General features: G+C 44.9%; 2 protein-coding genes across 4 annotated transcripts in view; both read left to right on the top strand.

Annotated features, from left to right (window-relative positions):
* Window positions 1-4065, top strand: part of pnp4a (purine nucleoside phosphorylase 4a) — a 162113-nt gene extending 158048 nt beyond the window's left edge. For both annotated transcript variants that reach the window (XM_072556245.1, XM_072556244.1), the window contains 3 exons: window positions 806-981; window positions 1566-1756; window positions 3650-4065. In XM_072556245.1, the coding sequence (XP_072412346.1) occupies window positions 806-981; window positions 1566-1756; window positions 3650-3864 (582 nt within the window). In that variant the 3' untranslated portion in view covers window positions 3865-4065. The remainder of the gene's footprint in view (window positions 1-805; window positions 982-1565; window positions 1757-3649) is intronic.
* A 7450-nt stretch (window positions 4066-11515) lies between these two features.
* The window catches only part of c37h20orf96 (chromosome 37 C20orf96 homolog), a 48168-nt gene continuing 45993 nt past the window's right edge, over window positions 11516-13690 (top strand). For both annotated transcript variants that reach the window (XM_072556243.1, XM_072556242.1), the window contains exon 1: window positions 11516-11608. In XM_072556243.1, coding sequence (XP_072412344.1) covers window positions 11540-11608 — 69 coding nt within the window. In that variant the 5' untranslated portion in view covers window positions 11516-11539. The remainder of the gene's footprint in view (window positions 11609-13690) is intronic.

The following is a 13690-nucleotide window of genomic DNA, read 5'->3' as shown; positions in this document are numbered from 1 at the left end:
TCTGGGATCAATGACCCGAAACCTGCAACCCATTCTAAAAGATGAAAGACTTAACAGCAATCTAGGTTTGTTCAATATATCATTTCAATTGCATGACACTGTGATCTTTTGCAGTAAATTCTGTGTTTTATGATCCTCACCCTCTAGTTAACTGATTAAGGAGCAGCGCTCCAAAAGCTACAACTTCCAGATAAATATTAGATTAGATTAGATTACTTACAGTGTGGAAACAGGCCCTTCGGCCCAACAAGTCCACACCGCCCCGTCGAAGCGCAACCCACCCATACCCCTTCCTAACACTACGGGCAATTTAGCATGGCCAATTCACCTGACCTGCACATCTTTGGACTGTGGGAGGAAACCGGAGCACCCGGAGGAAACCCACGCAGACACGGGGAGAACGTGCAAACTCCACACAGTTAGTCGCCTGAGGCGGGAATTGAACCCGGATCTCTGGCGCTGTGAGGCAACAGTGCTAACCACTGTGCCACCGTGCCGCCCACTGTTGGACTATAACCTGGTGTTGTGTGATTTTTAACTTTGTCCACCCCAGTCCAACACCAGCTCCTCCACATCACAACCCAATATAATATAAATTTAATGTAATATATATTCTTGACCAGAAAGGGAGTGTGGGGTAGCTGGGAATGTGAACTGGAGTGAGAACGATGTGAATACGACCCTAATGCAGTACTCAGAGATGAGTGAAATGCAGACCGAAATTCACATTGGCAGACATGGTATGCGAAGGCGAACATAGCCTTTCTGAATGTTAAATAGTGTTTTTCTCTCCCCATTTCCTCAGGTGACTTTTCCTGTCCGTGTATTCCAATTGATGGGTGTTAAAGTCCTCTTCGTGACCAATGCTGCAGGATCAGTTGCCGATGGTTACAACACAGGAGACATCATGATCATTAAGGACCATATTAATATGCCAGGTCTTATTGGGCTGCATCCTCTCATTGGACCCAATGATGAACGGTACGGAGCCATTACAATTTGAATAGTTGAACCTTTTATAGTTATCGCTTGCTCCTTTGCCATGTTCCTTTTTCTTAGATTTACATGGAAAATAAGGCCATTCTGCCTACCAATCTCATGTTTATATAAAAGCAAGGTACAGTGGATATTGAAAATCTGAAACAAACATATAGAATGCTGGAGAAACTCAGCAGGTGTGGGGACTCAGGAGAAACATCTATATGTAGAGAGTAGTGAGACTGTGGAGCTCACTATCAAACTAAGTGATTATGACAAATAGGCTGAGAGAGGACCTGATTGAGGCATATTTAAAGGGAAGTTAGATTAAAGAAATTAGAGTTGAAGGGAACAACAGGATACACTGGAAGCATTAGATGAAGGTTGGAAGGAAGGAAGAATGAAGGTTGGAGTAATGTGGATCAATTTGGCCGGTTCTGGGTTGTAATTACTGTATAAAGCTAACAATATAAACTTCCAGCGGAATTATTTGTTTATTGTTTTCATTCATTTTGATGAGAAGATCAATGAAGTAAATGAGGGAGCAGAGTTTAAAAAAATAAAAGTGATTGTGCTCTTGTTTACAGGTTTGGTGCCCGTTTTCCTAGCATGGCTAACGCATATGACAAAAGCCTCAGGAATCTGGCCCTGGATGTAAGCAAGGAACTGCAGTGCTCTGATTATGTGCGGGAAGGTGTCTACTGCATGGTTTCAGGCCCCCATTTCGAGACCATTGCTGAAGCACGTCTTCTTTACAAACTTGGAGTTGATGCTGTGGGTAAGATATTTCAACAGAAAACAGCTCTGAAGGGAGGCTGGACAAGTTTGGGTTGTTTACGGCAGAGACGATTGAGAGGAGAGCTGATAGAAATGTATAAGATTATGAGGGACATGGACTGAGTGAATAAGAAGCAGCTGGTTCCCCTTAGCTGAAGGGTCAATAATGAGGGGGCATAATTTTAAGGTGAAAGGCAAAAGGAGGATTAGAGGGAATTTGAGAAAAAACATTTCACCCAGAAGGTGGTGGAAATCTGGGATGCATTTTCTGGGAAGCAGTAGTTGAGGCAGGAAACCTCAGAAACTTTAAAAAGTACTTGGATGAGCACTTGAAATCTCATAACAATAAAGACTGTGGGCCAAGTGCTGGAAAGTGGGATTAGTGTAGATGGGTTGGAGTTGACTTGATGGGCCAAAGGCGAAAGTGAGGACTGCAGATGCTGGAGGTCAGAGTCTATTTTAGAGTGGTGCTGGAAAAGCACAGCAGGTCAGGCAGCATCCAAAGAGCAGGAAAATCGACGTTTCAGGCAAAAGCTCATTCCTGATGAAGGGCTTTTGCCCGAAACGTCGATTTTGCTGGGCCAAAGGGCTTATTCTGTGCTGTATGACTCAATTGCAATAGCCTTCTGCAGACTACAGAATGAAAGGTAACCTGAACTTTAACTTGCACGCTTAGTACCTTGGGACATCCCATAACAATTCAGTCAATTAAGTACTTTTAACATGTCATCACTGTTATATCATAAAAAGTACAGCAGCCAATTTGTCACAGCACAGCCCCAAAAAAGAGCAATAAAATAAATGGTCAGATCATCTGTTTTCAGTATTGCTTGAGAGATAAATATTGGTCAGAACACCAAAAGAACATCCCTGCTTTTAACTGAATCATAGCACAGATTTTTTAATTTCCATCCAGCAGTGCAGCACTCCCTCAATATTTGCACAGGGTTTGGTTAACAAATGACCCATATCTTGGCAATGTAGCTTTAGGATCCAAGATGATTCCAATACCACTGCTCTGACTGCACCAGTGTGTGTCTGAACTGGAACTTGACCCCACAACCTGCTGACTTCGAAATTAGAATGCAAATCAGAATGAAGGTCAGCACCTAAAAGGTGACCGTGGTGTTGGGTGTAGGCTGAGCAGCAACAAATCACAGCACTTTGTGTATCAGTGTCCGGTGACAGTCCCACTCACTCCCACTTATACTCAGTAAGTGCCACACAATACATAGCCCTGGTTCCCATCAATAATTAAAACATTTCAATCACATTTCTGAACTTTTGAGGTCAACAATGGTATTTTATTGCACAAGATTCTGAGCTCCCTTATGCACACTAAATACATGACTTGCTTCTTACCTTTTGTGATTCCACTCAGTCCCTCATATGTTGGTGTTATCACCCTCATTTTATTGTTTATCCTTTGGGTTTCAGTAACATCTCTGGTCCACCCCGATTTGCCCTTTGACTGTTCAGTTTTCTCACTATTTGTACTTATCATTCTGTTCAAACTTGTATAATTCTCAATATTCTAGTGATGGGCAACAAATGCTGGCCCAGCCAGTGATGCCAACATCCTGTGAGTAAATCTTTTAAAAAATCTTTTAAAAATGCCATATATAGAGATTTCAGGACAGGCAAAGTCCATTCAGCTCAACTGATTGCTGTTAGTGCTTATGCTTCACACTAACCTATCCTTCCCGCTCCACCCATCCATTCTACAAACAGCCAATGCTGACCCAAATAATCTCCTACTGTTCTGTAATGACTTGAAAACCTGTCCCTTGGGTGCTCAAAACCAGACCATTGAAATCTCAGGCAATTCATGCTTCTTCATGCTTCGTGTAAATCGTAGCTTCTTAATGTATTTCTGCCGTTTTCCACCCTACAGGAATGAGTACAGTTCCTGAGGTCATTGTCGCTAAACACTGCGGCTTGCGTGTGTTTGGACTTTCACTGATCACCAATAAAGTGACAAGGGAGTATGAAAGCACTGAGGTGGTGGACCATGGAGCTGTCCTGAGTATTAGCGAGATGAGGACAGGAGTGCTCCAAAATCTTGTAACGGAGTTGGTGGCTCGTATGAAAGTCAATGATGACTGCTAACTTACGGATGAAGAAATAAAATGGATGCAAGGGTCAACAAGATCCCCATCATTTTCAAAACTTAATTTTGGAGCATATTTGCATGTAACTGAAATATAGCATTGGACCAAATCACTCTGGTGGCTGTCACTGCCAAGTTTTTCACAATGTTAATTATAATTAAAACCTACATTAAATAAACTTATTATCAGATTTGATAAATTATAGCTTTATAGAGCTCTTTTGATGTTATCCAGTTCAGTTCCATTCAGTTTCAGGTATGGAGTGACAATTAGCTTTTTTTAAAAAGATTCTACCTTTCTGCAAGAACCGAACCTCATTTCAATGACTGCCAACTTTACTCCTGTTTCACCACACTGCTATGACCCTATCGTTCTCCCCAAAGTTACCTGTGAGCCCTGAATAAGGAAGAGCCCAGAGACTCCCCTAGCTGAGTCTGTGCCTGTGACCAGCTCAGGAGCAAGGCTGCTATGGCAATGAGATTTGGCTCAAGTACAGCTGGCCCTCTCACCTCAGGGCAACAGAAGGCGAAATCAAGTTCATCCAACATTGCTGGATTTTAAGCCATGCATCTAAAAACTCCTTTAGGAGCCAGCCCCCAGGGAGAGCAAGTGAAGCAGAAAAAGCAAAAACCTGAATTTGTTTGTAGTATTTCTGTAGATGCCCAAGTCTGGGGACATTTCTTGTTTTTCACTGTGAGATAAGGGCAACGCTTCTCAGGACAATATTTATTACTTTGCCCATGCTATCTGGAGAGTCATGTAGGCCAGACCAAGTAAGCATGGCAGAATGCCTTTCCTGAAGAACATTGGGGAAGCCGATGGATTTTTGTGATAATAACTAACTGCGGGTTGTTTAGCTCAGTTGACTGGTCTCCAACATGGAGTATTATCAACAGCATGGGTTCAATCGCCCCAATGGCTGAGGTCACTATGAAGGAGTCTCCTTCTCAACCTCTCCCTTCGCCTAAGGCATGACAACTCTCGGCTTAAATCACCACCAGCTGTCTCTCTCTCAAGTGGGACTATGGTGACATTACCTGGTTACTGTTAAGCTATTATTTTACTCCAGACTTTTATTGATTTCAAACTTCACCCTCTGCCATGGTGGGTTTTCAAACTATTTCCCCGAACTTGACCGCTGATTACCGCTGTAAATTGGGATTACCGGTTCAGCGACATTACCACGACAACACCACCTCCATCTATGCGCTCTCTCCACCTCCTATGTTGAATTCTTTTTTAAAAAATTGAAGAATCATTTGGCTGCATAACAGCAATCAATGCAGCCCAAAATTAATGGGCACTGGTTTTCCATGGATTATGGATAGAAAATGAGCGTGCACACCCATTATATTACATGTCAAACAGTTTACAGTACATGAAGAAAGTGAGGACAGCAGATGTTGGAGTTCCTGATGAAGGGCTTATGTCTTAAATGTCGATTCTCCTGCTCTTCAGGTGCTACCTGACCTGCTGTGCTTTTCCAGCACTACACTAGTTTACAATGCATGAGAGGCTTCATTTGGTAGAAGTGTGTGTGTGTGTGTCTAAGAAAAGTTCAGGAGCTGCAGAAATGAAATAAGCACATATCACCAACATAAGGATTTTTAATTAAGACTGTGCTGCAGGAACTCCTCAGGGCTAGACAATGATTAAGGTCATGAGGTACAAAGGAAGATGAGTCTTTTATTCATTCAAAACTTCCTTGGAGATGTGCAGGCCTGGAGGCCAGCTGGCTCCTGTTGTTCATGAGAAGGCCTCAATGCCTCAGTCCTGCACTGAGAATATCAAGCTAAATATTTAAGCTCACGCCAATGTATAGGTGTGCAAAACAATTCACTGAGGAAGGAGCAAATTATTGCCAATGCTGGAATCTGTACTGAAAACAACAAATGCTGGTGATCACAGTGGGTCAGGCAGCATCCATGGACAGAAAGCAAGCCAAGGATTTGAGTCTCGGTGACTCTTCACCAGAGCTGACGTGAAGTCCGGAGGGAAGTCAGGAAGTCTGAGTTGCTGTGACCTGCTGGTCAGAAACATAGAAACACAGAAAGTAGGAGCAACGATAAACCATTTGGCCCTGTGAGCCTGCTGTAGTATACAATATGATCGTGGCTCATCCTCTATATTAATGTCATACTCCCACTCTCTTCCCAGACTCTTTGACGCCTTCATCATTGAGAGGTGCATCTATTTATTTCTTAATTGCATTCAGTGATGTAGCCTCCACCAACTTATGTGGTCAAGAATTCTACAGAGTGAACAAAATTCTCCTCATTTCAATCCAAAATAGTCTTATCGCATATCCTGCAACTGTGACCCCCTTGTTCTAGACCCTCCAGCTGAGGGGAACACCGCCCCTGTATCCAGTCTGTCCAGCCCAGTCAAAATTTAACGTTTCATTGAGATCCCCTCTCATTCTTCCAATCTCCAGTGAATATAATTCCAGTCATAGAATCCCAAGGTGTGAAAACAGGCCACTGAACTCATCAGGTCCATACTGACCCTCTGACGAGGATCCCACCCAGACCTGCCCCCTCTATCCCTGGAACCCTGCCTTTCCCATGGATAATGACAGAAACATAGAACCATAGAAGAGCAGGAGGCAGCCATTCAGCCCTTCAAGCCTGCTCCACTATTCATCACGATCATGGCTGATCATCCAACTCAATAGCCTAATCCTGCTTTCTCCCCATAACCTTTGATCCCATTCACCCCAAGTGCTATATCTAGCCGCCTCTTGAATACATTCATTGCTTTGGCATCAACTACTTCCTGTGGTAATGAATTCCACAGGCATTCTACTCTTTGGGTGAAGAAATGTCTCCTCATCTCCATCCTAAATGGTCTACTCTGAATCCTCAGGCTATAACCCCTGGTTCTGGACGCACCAACCATCAGGAACATCCTCCCTGCATCTACCTGATCCTGTCCTGTTAGTCATAATTTGGAGATGCTGGTGTTGGACTGGGGTTTAAAAGTTAAAAATCACACAACACCAGGTTATAGTCCAACAGGTTTAATTGGAAGCACTAGCTTTCGGAGTGACAACCACCTGATGAAGGAGCGGCGCTCTGAAAGCTAGTGCTTCCAGTTAAACCTGTTGGACTATAACCTGGTGTTGTGTGATTTTTAACTCTGTCCTGTTAGGATTTTATAGGTCTCTATGAGATCCTCCCTCCTCCCCAATCATCTGAACTCCAGCAAAAACAATCCTAACCTAGTCAATCTCTCCTCATGGGTCAGTCCCACCATTCCTGGAATCAGCCTGGTAAACATTCGCTGCAATCCCTCGAGAGCAAGAGCATCCTTTCACAGAAAAGGAGACCAAACCTGCACACAATATTCTCGGTGTGGTCTCACCAAGGCCCTGTATAACTGCAACAATACAGCCCTGCTCCTGTACTCAAAACCTCTTGCAATGAAAGCCAACATACCATTTGCCATCTTTACCGGCTGCTGCCCCAGCATGCTTACCTTCATTGATGACTGCACAAGGACACTCCCCTTTCCCAATTTACAGCCATTCAGTAGTAATTTCTTTGCTTCCAAAGTGAATAACCTCACATTTATCCAAATTATCGTGCATCTGCCCTTGATTTGCTCACTCACCCAATCTGTCCAGTTCATGCTAAAGGGTCTCTGCATCTTCATCAGTGCAGATTTGATGGGTCAAAGGCCTTTTCCGCACCATATGCATCTGCAATTCACCTAGTCTGCACATCACAATCCTGCACACCTTTAGACTGTGAAAGGAAATGGACCACCCAGAGGAAATGTGCAGACTCCACACGGACAGTCACCCAAGCGTGGAATTGAACCCGGGTCCCTGGCGCTGTGAGGCAGCAGTGCTGACCACTGATCCACCATGCCATGCTGTCACAGCCGACCCAACCCATCCTCATGTGACAAGTCTGCCATTCCTGGCATCAGCCTGAAGAATCTAAATCTAAACTGTACTCCCTCTATGGCAAGTATATAGAGTCATAGAGATGTACAGCATGGAAACAGACCCTTCGGTCCAACCCGTCCATGCCAACCAGATATCCCAACCCAATCTAGTCCCACCTGCCAGCACCCGGCCCATATTCCTCCAAACCCTTCCTATTCATATACCCATCCAAATGCCTCTTAAATGTTGCGATTCTACCAGCCTCCACCACTTCCTCTGGCAGTCCATTCCATAAACGTACCACCCTATGTGTGAAAAAGTTGCCCCATAGGTCACTTTTATATCTTTCCCTTCTCACCCTAAACCTGAACCCTTTCGTTCTGGACTCCCCGACCCCAGGGAAAAGACTTTGTCTATTTATCCTATCCATGCCCCTCATAATTTTATAAACCTCTATAAGGTCACCCCTCAGCCTCTGACGATCCATGGAAAACTGCTCCATCCTTTCATAATTCCTATTATTTATATCCAATGCTTTTCACAACCTTTGGCTTTAAAACAGCCTTTTTGCCATCTCAGCCCACAATCAAAAACATAGAAAATAAAATGACATTGCCCTTACATCAAGCAAGTTTTTTTTGTCTTCTGTAAAGATGTTCTTTAATAGATCTGCCAATTTCTTCTCCAACATCAATTCTCTCATTTCAGACAGTAAGGGACCTGCATTTATCTTCACAAAGCCATTGATAATGACAGTAGAGGCTCCAAAATTCCTTCCATCGGCTCAGGAATCTCCACTGCTTTATCTACATGCCATTGATATGTGGTGGGAGAATTTGTAAGTTAATATTCAACCTGTGTGGTCACGTTATAAACGCAGCTACTTTGCTAATCAAGTCCTGTGGTGTGCCTCGAACCACAACCTTGAACAGAAGTTAGGATGCTAAGGAATTGTTTCCCTAAGACAGCTGAGCATCTCTGATTTTTTTTTTGTCAAAAGGTGGTGCAAGAATAAAAACTTAGAAAATAGGAACAGGAATAGGCCATTCAGTCCTTTGAGTCTGTCTATCATTTATTATGATTATGACTGATCATCCAATTCAATTCTTGTGTCTGGTTCTGCCCTATATCCTTTGATTCCCTTTAGCCCCAAGTGGTATAGAGTCATGGAGCCATAGAGATGTACAGCATGGAACCAGACCCTTCAGTCCACCCCATCAATGCCGACCATGATATCCCAACCCAATCTAATCCCACCTGCCAGCACCTGGCTCATATCCCTCCAAACTCTTCCTATTCATAGATCCATCCAAATGCCTTTTAAATGTTGAAATTGTACTAGCCTCCACCACTTCCTCTGGCAGCTCATTCCAGACACGTACCACCCTCTGTGTGAAAAAGTTGCCCCCAAGGTTTCTTTTATATCTTTCCCCTCTCACCCTAAACCCATGCCCTCTAGTTCTGGACTCCCCCACTCCAGGGAAAAGACTTTGTCTATTTACCCTATCCATGCCCCTCATGATTTTGTAAACCTCTATAAGGCTACCCCTCAGCCTCCGACGCTCCAAGGAAAACAGCCCCAGCCTGTTCACCCTCTCCCTATAGCTCAAATCCTCGAAACCTGGCAACATCCTTGTAAATCTTTTCTGAACCCCTTGAAGTTTCATAACATCTTTCTGATAGGAAGGAGACCAGATTTGCACACGATGTATATATTGCTGTATCCAACTCTTTCTTGAAATCATAGTGTTTTGGCTTCAGTTGCTTTCTGTGGCAGTGAATTCCGTAGATGGACCGCTCTCTTGAGTGAAGAAGTTTCGACTCATCTCAGAATTTTGTGCAATAGCAGCTTCCAAATGCAGAAGCCAATGCAAGGCACGCTGACTGGCATGTATAGAACCTTCAAACGGCTAGGTGGCAACATCACATCTGAATCCAGACCCTCAGTAATGTTGTTGATCCTTAAGTGCGTTCAACCATAACACAGTAAGAAACAGGAACAGGAGCAAGCCATATGGCCTCTCAAGCCTGCTCTGCCAATCAATAGGATCACATCTGATCCTACATTCCTCACATCTCCTGACCTAAGAAGCTACACAGCTCAAAGCAATTAGCAATTAGGAATGAATTACAAATGCTGGCCTTACCAGTGACCATCCCATCCTGTCAAAGATCAGACCATTCAGGAGAGATGTTTCTCTTCTACACACAAATGGTGGTAGAGAATTGGAACGCTTCCACAAGTGTCAGTAGCTGCTGGTTCAATTGTTAATTTTAAATCTGAAATAGGTAACCTTTTGTTAAGCAAAGGTATTAAGTTATATGGACTCATCCTGTGTCTGCCCAATGGGACAATTTATATTCAGATGTCTTGCTATTTCTTACTTGATTATGGATTCAAGCATTTTCCCCATGACAGTAGTTATGCTAACAGGCCTATTGTCAACCCACCTCTTGTATACCTCCTTTTTTTAAACAGTGGCTTAACATTTGCTGCTTTCCAATCTGCCAGAATCGCCCCAGAATCCAGTGCAATTTGGTAAATTACCATGAGCTCATTTGCTATTTCCCCTACTATCTCTTTTACTTCCCTGGGATGTATTCCATCAGAGCCAGGAGACTTGTCTACCTTTAACCCCATTAGTTTACCCAACAATACTTCTTTAGTGATAATGATTATTTCTAGGTCCTCAACTGGCGTAGTCTCCTTGTCATCAAGTAATTTTCAAGCCACAAAACTATCGGACAATAAAAAACACTTACATTTTTTTAAAAATTGAAGTACTTCTACTTGATATTCATTCCTATCATTAGATCCCCATCCACATTCTGAGGCTCACCATTAACTAAAAAATAAACTAGTTCAGTCATATGGATACTGTGGCTGTAAGGTACGGTCAGAGTCTAGAAAGTAGAGTTAATGTCTTGGATCTAGTGACCCTTCTTCACTGCAGCCATTCTGAAGGGTCACTGGACCCAACATGTAAACTCTGCTTTCTCTCTCCACAGATGCTGCCAGACCTGCTGAGTCCCCCCAACAATTTCTATTTTTGTTACTTTCTGGTTGCCTGAATGTGTGCAACTCTGAGAAGGTGAGGACTGCACATGCTGGAGAGTCAGAGTCGAAAAGCGTGACACTGGAAAAGCACAGAAGGTCAGCAGCATCCGAGGGGCAGAAGAGTCGACGTTTCGGGCAAAAGCTCTTCATCAGGAATGTGGAGGGGGAAGAGGGCCTAGATAGTTTTGGGGTGGTGGGGTGAAGAAGCCAGACACCAACCTAGACAAGATTAGAGTGGTGCTGGAAAAGCACAGCAGGTCAGGCAGCATAGGAGGAGCAGGAAAGTCGACGGTTCGGGCAAAAGCCCTTCATCAGGAATGAATGAGCCTAGCCAAGGCAACCAGCTGACTGACCTAATACTGTTCCAATCATTAACCTCCGTGGGACAGTGACCCTCAATCTCCATAACTCAGTTAACATCACTGCATCCACAAATGGATACATCAAGTGGGCACTGCGCATGCGAATCATGTTTGTGTGTGTGTGTGTGTGTGTCGGCGCACTTGGGGAAAGAAGGCAGCACATGGGGAGGTTAAGGATGATCAGCCATGATCATATTGAATGGTGGTGCAGGCTCGAAGGGCAGAATGGCCTACTCCTGGCACCTTTTGTCTATTGTCTTAATACGCATGTGCACCAGGTTTGTGGTGGGGTAGAAGCGACAGACATGCGCATGCGTAACAATGGTTGCGCCGCCAGCCGGCAAGTGAGCATGCGCAGTGGATGCGGCTGCGGCGGCGGCGGCGGCGAAGAAAGGTTTCGGCGGGTTGGGCGGCCGGGGTCTCGGAGGCGGTGAGTAATCTAATGCGGGGCCCGGGTCTCCGCGGCGCTGTCGTGGGGGGGGGGAAGCGGACCTGGTGCTTTTCATTCGACGCACGGGAGCGGTAGGTGAGTGTCGCCTCCTGGGCCCAGGCGTCGGTGGTGGTTTCCATAGCAACCAGCAACACCCAGCCTCCTGGTCAGAGGCTGGGAGATGAGCAACAGCAATATCCCCACCCCCCCCCCACCCCAACACCCCGGGGGTGGGGGGGGCAGGGAGTTGCAGGCTGTTCCCCCAGCTCAGGCATACACGAGTCTGTGTTGCTCACATTTATATAGCGCCGTTTTATGTCCTCAGGAGCCCCTCATCCTCTTTCCCCCCCCCCCCCCCCAGAAAAACATTCTTTCCCAACTCTCTGTTGGGAAGAAGGCCATTCAACCCATCAAGTCTATCCTGTTTTCTTTTCAAGTGTTTTGACTGTCAAGCCAGTGCACAGCACGCTCTCCCCTGCGGCAGTGAGGTAAATGACAGGGCTGGTGGCTACACTGATGTGAGGTCAAGTGGTCAACTCTTCCCTGTCCTCTAGGTGAGGCATTTTAAAAAAAAGACGTGGGACACTGTGTGGAGTTAACTTCCTGAGGAAGGTTTGCAAGGGGCAACTTATTCACGCAGAGGGTGGTGTGTGTATGTGGAATGAGCTGCCAGAGGAAGCAGTCGAGTCTGCTACAATTAAATTTCAAAAGTATCTGGATGGGAATGTGAATAGGAAGGGTTCAGAGGGTGATAGGCCAAATGCTGGCAAATGGGACTAGATTAATTTAGAGTATCTGCATGCATGATTAGATTAGATTACTTACAGTGTGGAAACAGGCCCATCGGCCCAACAAGTCCACACCGACCCACTGAAGCGCAACCCACCCATACCCCTACATTTACCCCTTACCTAACACTATGGGCAATTTAGCATGGCCAATTCACCTGACCTGCACTCACCTGACCTGCACATTTTTGGACTGTGGGAGGAAACCGGAGCACCCGGAGGAAACCCACGCAGACACGGGGAGAATGTGCAAACTCCACACAGTCAGTCGCCTGAGGTGGGAATCGAACCCAGGTCTCTGGCGCTGTGAGGCAGCAGTGCTAACCTCTGTGCCACCGTGCTGCCCAATGAGTTGGACCAAAGGGTCTGTTTCAGTGCTATACAGCTTTGTGGTTCTCATTGGTGTGATTGCGCCCACATCCAATGTTTAAAAGATGTTTGGATAGGTACGTGAATAGGAAAGATTTGAAGGGATATAGGCCTGGAGCATTTGGGATTATGCTTGAATTGGACTGGTTCTGTTTCTGTGTTGTATCACTCTATGACTGACGTGCATTGGCTCTTTCCCATACATGCAAGTAAGTGGGCCGATTGTGCCCTTTAAGATCAGGACAGGTTATGAAGGCTAATGCCTGTCACAAGTTGCAACAGCAACCTCACCCTGCTCACGGTAGGGCCAAAATATGATGACAGGACTGCGTACAAATTGCTGTCTCTGCTCACCTGTGTGAGAAATCCATATAATGATGCCTTTGTTATCTCTAAGCTCAACTATTTTGGTTATATTCTGCTGATTTCCTTTCTTGCACCTTGCATAAACTTCATGCGCAACAGAGGGGCTATGATTGAAATGTACGAAATAAGGGGAATGGATATGGTAGGCAGAAAGATACTTTTCCTATTGATTTCAGAAATCAATTACCTGGGGCATATGTTTAAGGTAGGAGATGTGACCAAAAACATTTTCACCCACAGGGTGATGGGAATCTGGAGCTCATTGCTTCTAAGAGTGGTGGAGGAAGAAATCCTCATAACATTTAAGAAATACAGTTTAGTGTCCACTTGCAGTGCCAAGATATAAAAGGCTGTGAGCCCACTACTGGAAAATTGGATTAGTATAGTGAAGTGGCTGTTTTTGACTGTTGCAGACATATTGGGCTGAAGAGCTTTTCTCTGTGCTGTAGATCTGATTCTAACTCTTCTAGAGTCATAGTCATAAAGATGTACAGCATGGAAACAGACCCTTCGGTCCAACCCGTCCATGCCGACCAGATATCCCAACCCAATCTAGTCC

The sequence above is a fragment of the Chiloscyllium punctatum genome, chromosome 37 (assembly GCF_047496795.1).
Source record: "Chiloscyllium punctatum isolate Juve2018m chromosome 37, sChiPun1.3, whole genome shotgun sequence".
NCBI lineage: Eukaryota > Metazoa > Chordata > Chondrichthyes > Orectolobiformes > Hemiscylliidae > Chiloscyllium > Chiloscyllium punctatum.
The sequence above is the reverse complement of the archived record's forward strand: the minus strand, read 5'-3'. Positions and strand labels throughout refer to the sequence as shown.